This window comes from Megalobrama amblycephala, linkage group LG1 (assembly GCF_018812025.1).
Source record: "Megalobrama amblycephala isolate DHTTF-2021 linkage group LG1, ASM1881202v1, whole genome shotgun sequence".
Taxonomy (NCBI): Eukaryota; Metazoa; Chordata; class Actinopteri; order Cypriniformes; family Xenocyprididae; genus Megalobrama; species Megalobrama amblycephala.
In genome coordinates this window covers 66749195-66763412 of record NC_063044.1, presented here as the reverse complement: position 1 = coordinate 66763412, position 14218 = coordinate 66749195, and the positions used below count along the sequence as shown (strand labels likewise).

Sequence of the window (14218 nt, the reverse complement as noted above, 5' to 3'; positions counted from 1 at the left end):
GCCCCCGTAGCCACCAGGGGGCCCCCAAGAGCATATGAAATGACAGCTTGATCAGTTTCAGTTCTAGTGCCTCCGTCCCAATAATACTGTACAACTCGACGTACATTCATATCACATTAGGGCTGCACAATGCATCGTTTTAGCATCAATATTGCGATGTGCGTATCCACGATAGTCATATCAAAGGAATTGCAATGATTAACCAAAGTTACACGTGTTTAGGTCCTGTCACACGGATCCGCGCAGACGCACATGAACACCGAATTGCGTTCAGACCAGTTCCGCATATTTGTGTTTGAACGGACATATACACGCAAAATTATGTCAAAATGTCCTTGTAAACACAGTTTCTTATGGCTTAGGTAATGCAAACAAAGAAAACGGATGTGTCTTAAAGTCACAGCAGGCTTGCTGCTTTCTGTTTCATGAATGTTAACAAACAAAATACAAAGAGAAAATTTGCTTTAACAGATTAATTATATTCAATTCATACAGTGAAGACTATGCAGTGTTATTTTACATTTGATTATTCATTTTCTGGACCTGAATACTTACCTGAAAAATATAAAACACTCATTTATTTCATTTAAATCACCCCAATCGTTCTAGAATTATTCTTTCCAAATAGAGCTATTCAAGTAATCTGTTAAATTTATTTCATATCGCAACATATATTGCAGAAAAACAAAAATCACAATGTCAGTTTTTTCCAATACTGTGCAGCCCTACATCACATGTTAACGCAGCAATACAGTTACACTCACGGGACACTGCACTTATTCACAATCACAAAAGTTCATTATTTGCATATGCTTTAAAGCCTTGCCGGTTAAACATTTCATTCATATGCTGTTCTGACATGCGCTTTTTCCGATTATGTCTGATTGCGCTAATATTGTCAAATACTCACTATGTTTACATAAACACAGTTGGTTATGTCTAAAGTAATCATTTCAGAAAAAAATGTGTCTTTTTGTTACATGCGTGCAGGTCTTAAAGTGACAGCAGCTTAATATTAAACATGCTGCCGCTTGTCCTTAAAGGGATAGTTCACCCAAAAAATGAAAAATTATTATTTACTCTTTCTCATGTTGTTCCAAACCTGTATTAACTTCTTTCTTCTGCTGAACATTTTGAAGAATGTGGGTAACCAAACAGTTGTTGGTCCCCATTGACTTAATAGAAAAAATACACTATAGAAGTCAATGAGGACCAGCAACTGTTTAGTTACCCACATTCTTCAAAATAACTTTTATGTTCAACAGAAGAAAGAAACTCATTCAGGTTAAAAACAACCTGAGAGTGAGGAAATGACAGAATTTTCATTTTTGGGTGAACTATTCCTTTAATGTTAATACATTTATTATTGTTATCTTGTTACAGATCCACCTGATCTGTTCATTTTATGTCTTTATTTAAGTATGTGATTTAATATTGTGCGTTTTGTAAATTAACATTTATTTTTTATATAATAAGATACTGTTTATCTTAAGTTATTCTAACGAGGGGCCCCCAAATAAAATTCTGCTTAGGGCCCAATAAAGTGTTGGGCCAGCCCTGCGAGCAGATGGCCGGACATTGTCCTTCAGGATTTTTTGGTAGACAGCAGAATTAAGCAGATGCACTTTTTCAAACAGGGCCATGTGGGTTTGGATTTTGTTTTCCCTTCAGATTACAGATACAGATTACATGTCAAGCCTACGCCATATTGAGTTTCATGATTAAACTAGTGATTAAAAACACACTTCATGACATTAAAATAGATCATAATCGTGACACAGCAGTTGTCGACCACATTTGATGGGATTAAAAAGACTACTGAAATCATCAGTGATCTTGACTTTGGGCTTCACTTTCAGTTTCACACAAAGGATATTAATATTACAGCAGAAAAGACACAGCGGTGTGTTTAAGTGCATGAAGTCCTTTACTACAGATGATGAACTGAAAGAGCACCAGCAGAAGAAGAGGCCATAACCCTTTTAAGAGAGACATGAATCTGATATTATTTTTTACTCTTTTTTTTCATTATCTTTCATTAGAACATCTAGTTTCCCTTCCACTTCTACTCTTCCATGCAAATGCAATGTATCTTTGAAACTGGGGACTTTGCTTCTCTTGAGATGCTTTGACTCTCTTATATAAATCTGTCCTATTCAGTTTCATTTTTACTTCATTTTTGTATTTGCTTTAAGTAATGATTGATTAAACTCTAATCATTTTATTTTTTGTCTGTTTTCATTTTCTACTGATTCTGCTTGCATCAGGAATAATTTAATAATTTTAGTTCTGAAAGTCATTTACCTTTGGGGCTTTCCATGTTTTAAATTTGGAAAAGGTTATAGGTGTCACGATCACCATCTGTTCCTGTCACGTTCCTGTTCACTCCGGACTCCATTTCCCATAATCCTCCCTGTCAATCACATGCACTCACTCCACCAATCACCTGTTGCCACATACAGCCATGCACACTCCACACTAATCACCACACCCAGCTGATACTCATTACCAGGACTATAAAGGACTCACACACACACCACCTCACCGCGAAGTCTTGATTACCCTGGTATCACTTCTGAGCGTTTATATTCCTGTCTGCCTGTCTGTTGCCGTTACTGTCTGTTCCCTGTTATTGACCCGTTGCTGCCTGTCCTGACCCTTGCCTTGTCTACCGTCCTGTGAATGATATCTGCCTGTCCTCGATCTACTGCCTGTACTCTGACCACGACTCTGCCTGTTCCTTGCTGTTCCTGTCTTATCCTGATTGACCCTGCCTGTACGACTACTCTTACTTCTAATAAACGCTGCATTTGGATCTTACTCTGAGTCCCGCCTTCGTTACAGAAGACTTCGCCACTACCAAGATCCAGCAGCTACCGTGAGTGTTCAGATATGACAGATCCATTGAGAACTATGTCATGGACTTTATTGAACTGGCACCGTTAACCTGTTTTAATGAGGAGTGCCTAATGATATTTTTTCGTGGTGGACTATCTGATCCGCTCAGTGCTGTCATGCCGCTACACGATCCAAACGGGACGTTGGAACAGTATATTGAACAGGCTTTACTACTGAGCGGATCTCCCTTTACTGTGGGTGTCGCAGAAGAACGCGACACTATGCTTAATAACATAATGGCCGCCGCATCAAAGAACACTCACAAAATGGCGGCCACCATCACAACAACACCAGTCTATGTCCCAGCTGATCTCCATGAGCAACGTCACGCCTTCGCTGATCGCCCAGAGCAACGTCACGCCTTCGCTGATCGCCCAGAGCAACGTCACACCTTCGCTGATCGCCCAGAGCAACGTCACGTCGCCGCTGATCGCCCAGAGTCACGTCACGTCTCTAGATCAGTCCGGGAGCGGAGAGGGTTGCGTTCCAGTGTGACTGATCTACCGCTGATTTCAGCACGAGCGGCTGGCATTCCTAAGCCTCCGCCGGCCGCTTCGCTCTCAAGCCCGGCGGCCGCTTCGCACTCAAGCCCGGCGGCCGCTTCGCACTCAAGCCAGCCTGTATCTGACCCGCTCAGTGCTGTCATGCCGCTACACGATCCAAACGGGACGTTGGAACAGTATATTGAACAGGCTTTACTACTGAGCGGATCTCCCTTTACTGTGGGTGTCGCAGAAGAACGCGACACTATGCTTAATCACGTAATGGCCGCCGCATCAAAGAACACTCACAAAATGGCGGCCACCATCACAACAACACCAGTCTATGTCCCAGCTGATCTCCATGAGCAACGTCACGCCTTCGCTGATCGCCCAGAGCAACGTCACGCCTTCGCTGATCGCCCAGAGCAACGTCACGCCTTCGCTGATCGCCCAGAGCAACGTCACGTCGCCGCTGATCGCCCAGAGTCACGTCACGTCTCTAGATCAGTCCGGGAGCGGAGAGGGTTGCGTTCCAGTGTGACTGATCCACCGCTGATTTCAGCACGAGCGGCTGACATTCCTAAGCCTCCGCCGGCCGCTTCGCACTCAAGCCCGGCGACCGCTTCGCACTCAAGCCCGGCGGCCGCTTCGCACTCAAGCCCGGCGGCCGCTTCGCACTCAAGCCCGGCGGCCGCTTCGCACTCAAGCCCGGCGGCCGCTTCGCACTCAAGCCAGCCTGTTGCAACGCTTTCAAGCCAGCCGGTTGCAACGCTCTCAAGCCAGCCTGTTGCAACGCTCTCAAGTTCGCCGGTTGCAACGCTCTCAAGTTCCCTGGATGCGATGGATGAGATGGCTGCTTTGCCAGTGCCCACGGGCAAGATGGCCGCCCCCTCGGAGCTTAAGGATATAGGGGGCGTTCCAGCCATTGAGTCCGCTCCAGAACCCGCTCCAACCGGCGAACCCTCGCCTCAGCCTCGGAAGAGGAGGAGGAAGAAGGCTCCTTCTGTTCTTCCTCCTCTTACACCTGCGCTTCTTGCCCTGCCGGCGCTACCTGAATTCCTTGCCCTGCCAGCACCACCCAAGCTCCTGGCCCTGCCGGCGCCACCCGAGCTCCTAGCCCTGCCAGCGCCATCCAAGCTCCTAGCCCTCCTAACCCCGGCTTCCTCCAAATACGCACGAAACAAACAGCCATCTCTGACGTGAGTGTGCACGTATTGAGCAGACGATTTTCATGAACACATCCACAAACTCTTTCATGTTCAGCATTTTCACACATAGAGCTTGTTAGTGTATAATACAGTTATAATTAAGGAAGTCAGGAAAAGCATCCTCCCCCTTGTACTTAACAATGAATCCGTTTGAACTGCCGACCATCGCCTGTGCTCCGTCAGTGTTGACTGACACCAGTTTAGACATTGGCAGCTGTGTTTTGTTGACAAAGATTATGTGAAACTGTCTAATTCTATTCAGTGTAAGTCATTAGAATAAGGCAAATGCCCTGGGTAATGTAATCTGTTGTGCTGTAAGTATTATTTTGAGTTTAGTGCTAAAATTTGAAAATTGTTGAATATCAAACAATGAACATTTATTTTTATTTTCCTAAATTCCATGTAGAGATTCATGCAGTACTAGCAACAAGCATTTGAAATTAAGCTGTTTTTTTTTTGGTTGGTAGATCTCATTTAGTTGATCATTTTAAAAGTAGATCATCAGGCAAAAAAGTGTAGGCACCCCTGAGTTAGTTTGTCTAAATGATGGTAGAAACACAAGAATAGATTTGGTACATGGTATTGAGTCAGCTATAGTTTTAACATTGGTTTCTGAAGGTATAGCTAGTAAATGTGTATGGGACATTTGGGAAGATAATAATATGGGTAGTGATCACTATATAATTTTGTGTAAGGTTGGTTTGAGTGTAATAGAACATGTGATTTTAGCTGATGGTCGTCCTCTTCCATGAGGGGCAGGTCTGTTGGGATGGGCAGAGTGGAAGGTTTCCAGCAGGTTTGGATCGAGTATGTTGTTGCGTGGTACCCATGAGCGTTCCTCAGGTCCATAGCCTTCCCAGTGTACCAGGTACTCGAGCTGACGACCACGGCTCCCGGAGTCCAGAATTTCTCGCACCTCGTAGGCAGCTCCATCATCCAGTAGGAGTGGGAGGGGGGGTTTGGCTGCGTCAACGCCAGGCTCTGTGGAAAGAGGAACAGAGGGATGGTGAGGTTTGAGAAGTGACACATGGAATGTGGGGTGAATGCGATACTCAGGTGGAAGTTGGAGTTTGTAGGTGACAGGGTTGATCTGCTCCAGGATGGTGAATGGGTCAATGAACCTGGGACTCAGCTTGGTGTAGATGGATGTCCCTTGTAGACAGCCAGACCTTCTGTCCAGTTTGATAAGCGGGTGCCTCGGAGCGACGAAGGTGGGCTGTCAGTCTACATCGACGTAGAGCACGTTGCAGTTGGTGATGTGCTGGTGATGTGCCTGCACGTACCTTCTGACATCAGATGCCATGCTGGGCCACCAGAAGCAATCTTTTAGCAGCGAGAGGGTTTCATTGATCCCCGGGTGACCAGTGCCAAGTGATGTATGGGCGGAGTGGATGAGTGGGGTGCGTCGTGCTCTGGTAATGTATTGCAAGCCTGGTGGGCAACCTGGCAGAGTGTTGGTGGAGGCATTGGTAGAGGGAAGGATCTCCTCTGACCAGGTGATGGGGCTGACAATGACCTTCTCAGGCAGGATGGTTTCAGGTTCATCTGTGCTCTCTTCAGGAGTGTAAAGTCGAGATAGGGCATCAGCCTTAATGTTACTGGATCCAGGTCTGTAGGAAATGGTTAAATTGAAGCGGGTGAAGAAAAGAGCCCAGGGGGCCTGTCGTGGGTTGAGTCTTTTGGCAGCTCAAAGATATTCCAGGTTTTTGTGATCTGTGAGTACCAGAAATGGATGTCTAGCTCCCTCCAGCCAATGCCTCCACTCCTTGAGGGCCAACTTAACAGCTTGCAGTTCTTGGTTGCCGATGTCGTAGTTCACCTCTGCCGGGTTGAGCTTGCGGGAGAAGAAGCACATGGATGGAGGCGGCTTGGATTCCCCTGCTGCTGCAACAGGACCGCTCCTACTCCTGTTGTGGAGGCATCCACTTCCACTATGAAGGGCTTGTCTGGATCGGGATGGACCAGGAGAGGAGCGGTCGTGAAGGCTTCTTTTAAGGTGTTGAATGCTTCTTCGGCAGATGTTGTCCAGGACAGATACTTGGGCTTGTTTCTCAGGAGACTGGTGAGAGGATTGGAGATGGAGCTGTAGTTTTGGATGAACCGTCTTCAGAAGTTTGCGAAGCCGAGGAAACGTTGAAGTTCCTTCAGAGTGGTGGGAGTTGGCCAGTTCTTGATGGCGGCCATCTTCCCCTCGTCCATCCAGATGCCACTGCTGTTGATGTTATAGCCAAGGAACTGCAGTGAGGGTTGATGGAAGGAGCATTTTTCGGCTTTGAAGAACAACTGGAACTCTCTCAGGCTCTCCCTCCGCAACGTGGTGGCGATGTTCGGCCATGCTCCAGGAATAAATAAGGATATCATCGATGTAAAACAGGTGTCGCCCCACTTCAGGACTTTGCCGGTCTTCCAGGAGAGGATGGGATTGTGCTGCTTCAACCACGGACGCCCTAAAATGACGTTAGCGGTGGATTCCTCCAGAACCAGCAATGAGATATTTTCCACATGAAGTACACCGATTTGTAGTAATGGGCCGACACTCCGACAAACTTGTCGTCTGCTTACTGGCTTTCCAGTTACCGAGTGGATCTGGTATGTAGCAGGCATAGCCGTGGTCTTGAGGTTGAGCTTACGGCAGAGGGCACCGGAGATGAAATTGCCTGCTGACCAGGAGCACCACAGTACAGACACCGATTCATGGGCTGGTTCTGGAGGGCTGACGGATTCTGGCCAGCAGAGGAAGGTGTTGTACTGAGACTGGCCCTGGTGCTCTTCGAGACACGACTGCATACGAGTGGCGAAGCGGATGGAGAGTTGAATAAACCGTTCAAGCCCGATGGAATCCTCGTATGCAGCGAGATGCAACCGCACTTGTGGATCCAATCCTTGACGATATGTAGTAAGCAGCGCTTGTTCATTCCATCCACTCTTGGCAATGTTCTGAATTGAAGAGCATATTCGTTAACAGACATTTTTCCTTGTTTGTTATTTTTCCAAGTTTCTCACCAATAGAAGAAACCCAGGAGGGTTTTCCAAACACTTATTTGAAATGATCGACAAAACTGGAGTAGGACTGGATAGCTGGATGATTTTGAGACCAGATGGAATCGGCCCATTGAAGTGCTTTGCCGCTCAGTTGTGTGATCAGGAACGCCACTTTAGACTGTTCGGTGGGGAACATGTGCGGTTGCATCTTCAGGACCAGTGAGCATTGCAGGAGGAAACCATTGCAATCTTCCGCCAAACCAGAGTAGGGCGCCAGTTTGGCCATGGGACTGGCGTACAACAGTGTTGAAGAAGTGATGGCAGTGTTTACGGAAGTGATGGCAGGTGGAGCTGGCGTGGGTGCTGGGTGCTGGGTGCATGGTGAGTGTTCGACGTAGAGCATCGATCAGGTCTTGGAATGGGTCGGAATGGCTCATGCTTGCGTCTAACGGTGTTGGTCCGGTCTTCTGTTACAGTACAAATGGCTCGGAGACAGAAGATCACAGTTCAGGTATTTATTGACACAAGCAGAGGGATTGTCGAACACAGGTGAGTAATAGTGCAGTAATTCAGAGTGATAGATGAATGGGTAATGATACTGTCCTTTTGTGAATTGCAGGGTGGATATCGGTGAAGATTGCTGGAGCAGTTGAGAAGCTGGAGACAGGTGACACTCACACACATGAAGGAGACACACGAGGTAACTTGGGATCGCTGGAGACAGGTAAGTAACAATGGAAGCCCTTAAGGTAAGCATTCAGGAATAGTCCTTGCTGTGAACGAGACCGGATGGTGAGTGACTGTGTGAGTCTTTTATGTGAGGGTTGATTGATGAGGTGATTGCATGCGGGTGTGAGTGATCAGTACTCAGGAGAGGGAGTGCTCTGTGATTGGTTGGTGTTGGAGCCTGGCGTGTCTGTGACACTCACGTCACCGCCGACATTGTGATTTTTAGATCACACGTCTCTTTAAGGGGTGGTTATGAGTACATCATATGACTACTTCCACCAGGGTTGCCAGGTTTTCACAACAAACTCTCAACTTCCCAAAACTAGCCCAATCGCATTTATGTATTGATCCCATTATATAATCGCTTTCCAGGGGTAATATTTGCATTTTTGGCGGGGCTCCCCTGGTAAAATTTGCATTGCAGGGGCTAAATATCACATTATCTTGGGTCGATTCAAACTGCAGACATAAAAAACAACCTGCAGCAACAGTAGCCCAATTCCACAGGAAAGCCACAGACTTGGCAACACTGACTTCCACCCTTTACCTAGTTTAGGGCACCAGTCTCAGGACAACTCTCTCAACAGGGGCTTTTCATTCATTAGAATTGATGTAATGTACCCAGAGCCTCTTCTGTATTATCAGCACAAGGAAGAGACAAGTGTAATACAATAAACAAAAGATAAACAAGAATAACTAACACAACCACTAAATGAATAGCATTGATGGTTTAGGAATAAAGTGTGTAAGATACATCAAATACAAGTAATTAAATTTGGTGTGGCTATGGAAGAGTTGCATTATCTTATGGAAAGATAAATTGCTTTATTGAAAATAAGGTGGAACCTTATTATGCACCAAACAAATAAACGAAAATGTATTTGTTACATCAGCAATATTGCATCCATTGTGAATTAGGAAATTATATACTGATAATGTACAACAATGCCAAGGTCTCTGGAAAGAGGTTTGGTTAGGTGATATTTACGTTCTTCGTGGCTTATTCTGATGATGGATACGACTTCCACTGGTTGTGCAGGGAGAGGAACCAGAATCTATTTAAACATCCTTGAACACGAAGCTCTGTGGGATGCTGATCTCCTGGAGCACCAAAGGGTCCTAAAATTTGAAACTCAGATGAAGGTCACCTAGAGAGAGGGCTTGGGATTTATTTCTGGCTCTCTTCCTGGGCCTGAACAAACACCATATATGTTTTTCAATTATATAGGTAGTGTATAAGAGGGGATGACTGTCACATGACAGGCTTCTCTTCTTTTCTTGTGATGCTTTCGCTCTTACATCTCATAAAAGAGATTTGTCATATTCAGTTATACTTTTACTTCATTTTTGTATTCACTTCAAGTAATGATTGATTAAACTCATTAATAATTTTATTTAAAAAGTGTTATTGTCTGTTTTCACTTTCTGCTGATTCTGCTCACATCAGGAATAATTTCATAATTTTAGTTTTGAAAGCCATTTACTTTCCATGTTTTAAAAAGCCTCAGTTTTTTAAATGCCTAATAAATTATATTTCACCCACACAAGACTGACATTGAATGAGATGCTGTTTGTCTACATTATTAACAGTTTCACTCTTGATATCCAGTATCATATATATACATTTCAATGAGTTTGTTCTAGTCAGTTTGATGTTCATTCACACCATGAGGCTTCATGAAGTCAGAACAATTACTATGAACATTAAACACAGTTTTTACAAAATAAAATGATTACTGTCTCCATTTCACTACAGCTTTACACAACAAGCATTGGTGGCAAATAAGTATCACCGCATAAGAGACAAACAATTGTCTTTCAAAAGTTTATTCCTTACAAGAAAGGTCAGACAGTCTTACAGAGACAAAAGTTGCTGCGGAGTGTGTGACAAGGAAGGGAAGGCTTCCTATCATATATCATATATATATATATAACAGCTGCAGCTTTTCACACATGGCCACAGTCAAAAACACATTTCCATACCATATCTTGTTCTTTAGGCTCCAAACCATATTTTGTTTTTCCACTACTTCAAAATAGATCTACGTAAAGCAAACATTACACAATGTCCCATAGAATATGAGTAAAAGCATGAAAAATTAACAAAAAATGAGTTTTTCTTTCACAATGTCACTACTAGTGCCTTCACTTCCATAGATATTATTTTGCGCTGTGTACTTTGATCTTAACACCTTTAGCCTTATTATTTATTATTCTCACGTTAGGTAAAATAAGTTGAGTCTGGCCTAAATTATACGCATTAATTTGACCTCCAGTAAACTCAACCAATTGTCTGCATGATTTCCTTTTAAGTTTCTAAGAGTAAACAACAGTAGGATTCACTGTTGTTTCATCTCTTTAACAGGAAGTCCCCACACCCACTGAAGCGTTAAATGCGTTATATGAATCAATATGAATTATATATATGAAGCGTTATATATGAATCAGTAGTGCTCATAAACGGCTGTTGATAGTATTCTCAAGCAAAACTAAGGCTTTTTGCCCGGAAACAGCATTCCTTATAATGTTTTTATTAATAATGTTATTATTAAGTGTTTTGGACAGCTCCATGTTATCTCTGCAGCTGCACTGTTATTTTTTCAGACACGTGACATCGCTAACAGATTCCGATTGGCCAACAAGAAGCTCCTTTCACCAATGAGAAACCTGAAACAAACCTTGGACACGCCCATTACTCCGAGCTGCAGCGCCCCGTTTATGTGTTCAGTTTCGGTCAGAGTCGATCTTCTGAGGTGAGGAGAGCAGCTCACGGTATTTCATCAAACATCAAACACACTTTATACAGTTTGATTGAGCGATTTTGTATGTTCGTTTAAGTTGTTTCTTTGTTTGGGGTGAGAACTTTTACTGAATGTCAAAAGTCAAAGTTTGAGATCTGTGAGGGGAATTGATGCGAATAGTGTTGCTGTTGCCATTTCATTTCTATCTTTTGATTTCTGAATTTATCTTTCTATCTCTTTGGCAGATCAACTTAATTACTTTACATTATTAAACTGGAACAGAGACTGCTAAATACATCGAACCTGTAATGAGTCAGGTGAGACATTTTAAAACTATATAAATGTTCATATAGTTTGACTCTGGAAACATTAAATGTTGCTTTGTGGTGCTCTTTTTTTCTCTCTTTCTAAAGTTTTTATGATCATCATCAGTTTCTGTACAAAACTAATAAGTTAATGATCGCATTACCTTATTTAGATTATATAATCTAAAACTATATTCTGATTAATAGTGTTGTAGAGTAGTTATTTATCTATCTTGTTAGTGTAGTGTTTCTGTATTATTGTTGTTTTAAAGTCATATTGTGATAAATTACAGTATTTTTTTTAGTAACTGTTAAATAATTTCTTATTTCTTGGGCTTCACTTTTTGACTCTCTCTCTGTCTTGGGATTTTTCCATTGTGCACATCATGTATCTTCCTAGACAAAACAAGAAGTAGTAGTCCTTGGACACACTAACACTCTCACGCGTAACCAGAAGTTGAAGACGCACACACATTTGTGACCAGTCACGGAAAGTAGGGACACAAGTCGGTTCTGGGGCATTTTGAGTTATTCACAGATTCTGAAAGTGTAGTCTCCAAGCTTTCCAACGATGTGTAACACATGGAAATCTGATAATATTTGGAGAAGTTGTGGCCATTTGAAGATGACCTAAAGATGTTGCAGTTCTCACCTGTTCTCACCTGCTGGGAGTGACAATAGGGCTCATTTACATCTCATTTAGATAAGCCATGCCCCCTGTAAAGCTGCATGGTTGCATAGCAACAACAGACGCAACAGGAAAAATCGGACCGCATACTATTAATAATAAAGCATAATGTGCATTGTAAATGTCAGTAATTTATCTTTTTTGACATTAGAACTTTTTTAACAGGATTCTGTGATAACCGTGATCATTTTGGTCACTATAGTCCTGGTTTAGACCTCAGTTAGTGGTTAGACCTGGTTTGAGTCAAAGGATTAAAAAATCATTTGCATTAAACTCTTCAATACTTTTGACTTATAACGCACATTTTACGGCTACGGATACTTTATACTTTTACTTACGTAGGAATTTAATCTGATACATTTACTATTACATTAGTAAATCCTTGTTAAGTAGTAGTAACTGGCTAAAATTATTAGCGTCACATTCAATTCAAGAATAGTAAGGTTTACATGAGCTAAGTCATTCACACCAGTCAATTCAAGCAGTTGAAGCGTTATTCAAATTAACATGCTAACATTACCATCTAAAAGCCCATTATAGTAATGGGGGTTTTTGGCAAGTGATACAATGCTAACGATTACAATTAAAACTAAACTCCTGAGCTAGCTAATAGCAAAAGACACATGAGATAACGTGTAGCCTACGTGTTCTTAGAATGAACACAAAACAACAAACTTTGATGTTTATGGAAACTCACCCCATAAGAAACAGAGAAGATCTTGTTGCCTCCAATGAATTAAGTTTTTCGGGCACACTTTCTCTTTGTCGGGGTCTTCTTTGTGGATGTCCGAAAATGTTTGAAGTACAACATACGGCTGGATTCTTTAGCTGCGGAAAAAGAGTGGCAGGACATGCAAATTATTGGACATTTAGAGGCAAACAGACACATAGTGCAAACTTCGGAGATGGTTACGGTGTAACGGCCACGGTTCAGCTCGTCTGCGATATTCTTTGCGGCATCCATCTTCATTAAATTTTGATATCAGCTAGAGCCGGCCAGAGCGCTGCATACTAAGTAGCCACGCTTCCCTTGGAGGGCGGCGGCAATAACAAAAGAAACAAAAGCCGGCGTATCCGATTCCAGTATGGAAATATAAACAGACAATGACACGCCCCTACTGTGAGATAGAATCTCTGAAAAACAAGCCGATTTCAACCTCAGAATGTACGCTTTTAAATAAATCAATACTGCTATATAAAACACTTAGATGCTTCTTCATGATCTCAACTAACAGATTCTGCAAAAAAACGAAAATCACCAATTTTGAAAAAAAAAGCTTCTTTCTCAGTTTGCTCAATAGTTGTGCTGCCGACTTGTGTCCCTGGTTTCCGTGACGGGTCACATTTACTCACATACATTAATTATTTGTTATTATATTTCTTGAAATGCCAAAAAATGATAAGGTTTGATTCTTAAGTCGTATGATTGGATGCTCAAGCCATTCTGGAGATTGTTGTTTGACCTATGTCTATAAATATGACCCTTCTTCCTGAATAAATCTGAGAATGCTTTGTACCACACTTGATCTGTGTCTGCTTGGTCATTCTCCTGAGATCTCGCACTGCTGCTGCCACACATCACAGGGGTTGAGGCACCTGTTTCTTAACTGATGACTGAGACTACAAATATTCTACCTAAGATTGAGATTTTGATCTAACAGTAACTCATCTGTATAGTTGTGGCCATCATTCGGACGGTACAACAGTCTTGTAGTAATATAGTGGATAAAAACAATATAAACACATAAAAAGGTATTATATTTTATTCAGCAAGCCTGTAAACACTTCGATCATAGATGGAAAAGACTATTTACAGATAATAGAGGCAATTTAATAAGGAATAGTAAATAGTCTTTTCCATCTTTGATCTAATTAGTGTTTACATGTTTGCTGAATAAAATATAATACCTTTTTATGTGCTTAAAGGCCTTAAATGCTCGAACCCCAATAAATGCTGCTTGCAGCTTTTATTATTATCATTATTAAAAAAACTTAGCAACTGATATATTTTTGATTTTATTAGAGCAGGTCTTCCCACATCAGTTCATCATCAGTGAAGCTCCTCCCACAGCAGTTCATCAATAAATGCTGGAATATTCCCATCAGACGAGCATCAGAGCTTCAGGAAGAGCTGAAATCTGCAAAGACTGAGTTTATTAAAGAGGACAGTGAGAACATGAGTGAT

General features: G+C 42.5%; 2 protein-coding genes across 4 annotated transcripts in view; both read left to right on the top strand.

The window, feature by feature from the left end:
* The window catches only part of LOC125273983, a 38439-nt gene that overhangs the window by 12384 nt on the left and 11837 nt on the right, over positions 1-14218 (top strand). The window contains exons 3-11 of the mRNA XM_048199973.1: positions 4453-4579; positions 5318-5599; positions 5748-5867; positions 6644-6828; positions 6887-7012; positions 7112-7328; positions 8047-8119; positions 8190-8294; positions 10943-11052. Coding sequence (XP_048055930.1) covers positions 4453-4579; positions 5318-5599; positions 5748-5867; positions 6644-6828; positions 6887-7012; positions 7112-7328; positions 8047-8119; positions 8190-8294; positions 10943-11052 — 1345 coding nt within the window. The remainder of the gene's footprint in view (positions 1-4452; positions 4580-5317; positions 5600-5747; positions 5868-6643; positions 6829-6886; positions 7013-7111; positions 7329-8046; positions 8120-8189; positions 8295-10942; positions 11053-14218) is intronic.
* LOC125280251 (proline-rich protein 36-like) lies at positions 1263-14205 on the top strand. 3 transcript variants are annotated; one of them, XM_048210665.1, is made up of 3 exons: positions 1263-11052; positions 11286-11357; positions 14062-14205. In XM_048210665.1, the coding sequence occupies exon 1, from the start codon at positions 2919-2921 to the stop codon at positions 4581-4583; it is 1665 nt and encodes a 554-aa protein (XP_048066622.1). In that variant the 5' UTR covers positions 1263-2918; the 3' UTR covers positions 4584-11052; positions 11286-11357; positions 14062-14205. The 3 variants fall into 3 exon arrangements, with proteins under 3 accessions (XP_048066622.1, XP_048066606.1, XP_048066614.1); XM_048210649.1 differs by having other exon boundaries at positions 14057-14205; XM_048210657.1 differs by having other exon boundaries at positions 1263-11071; positions 14057-14205.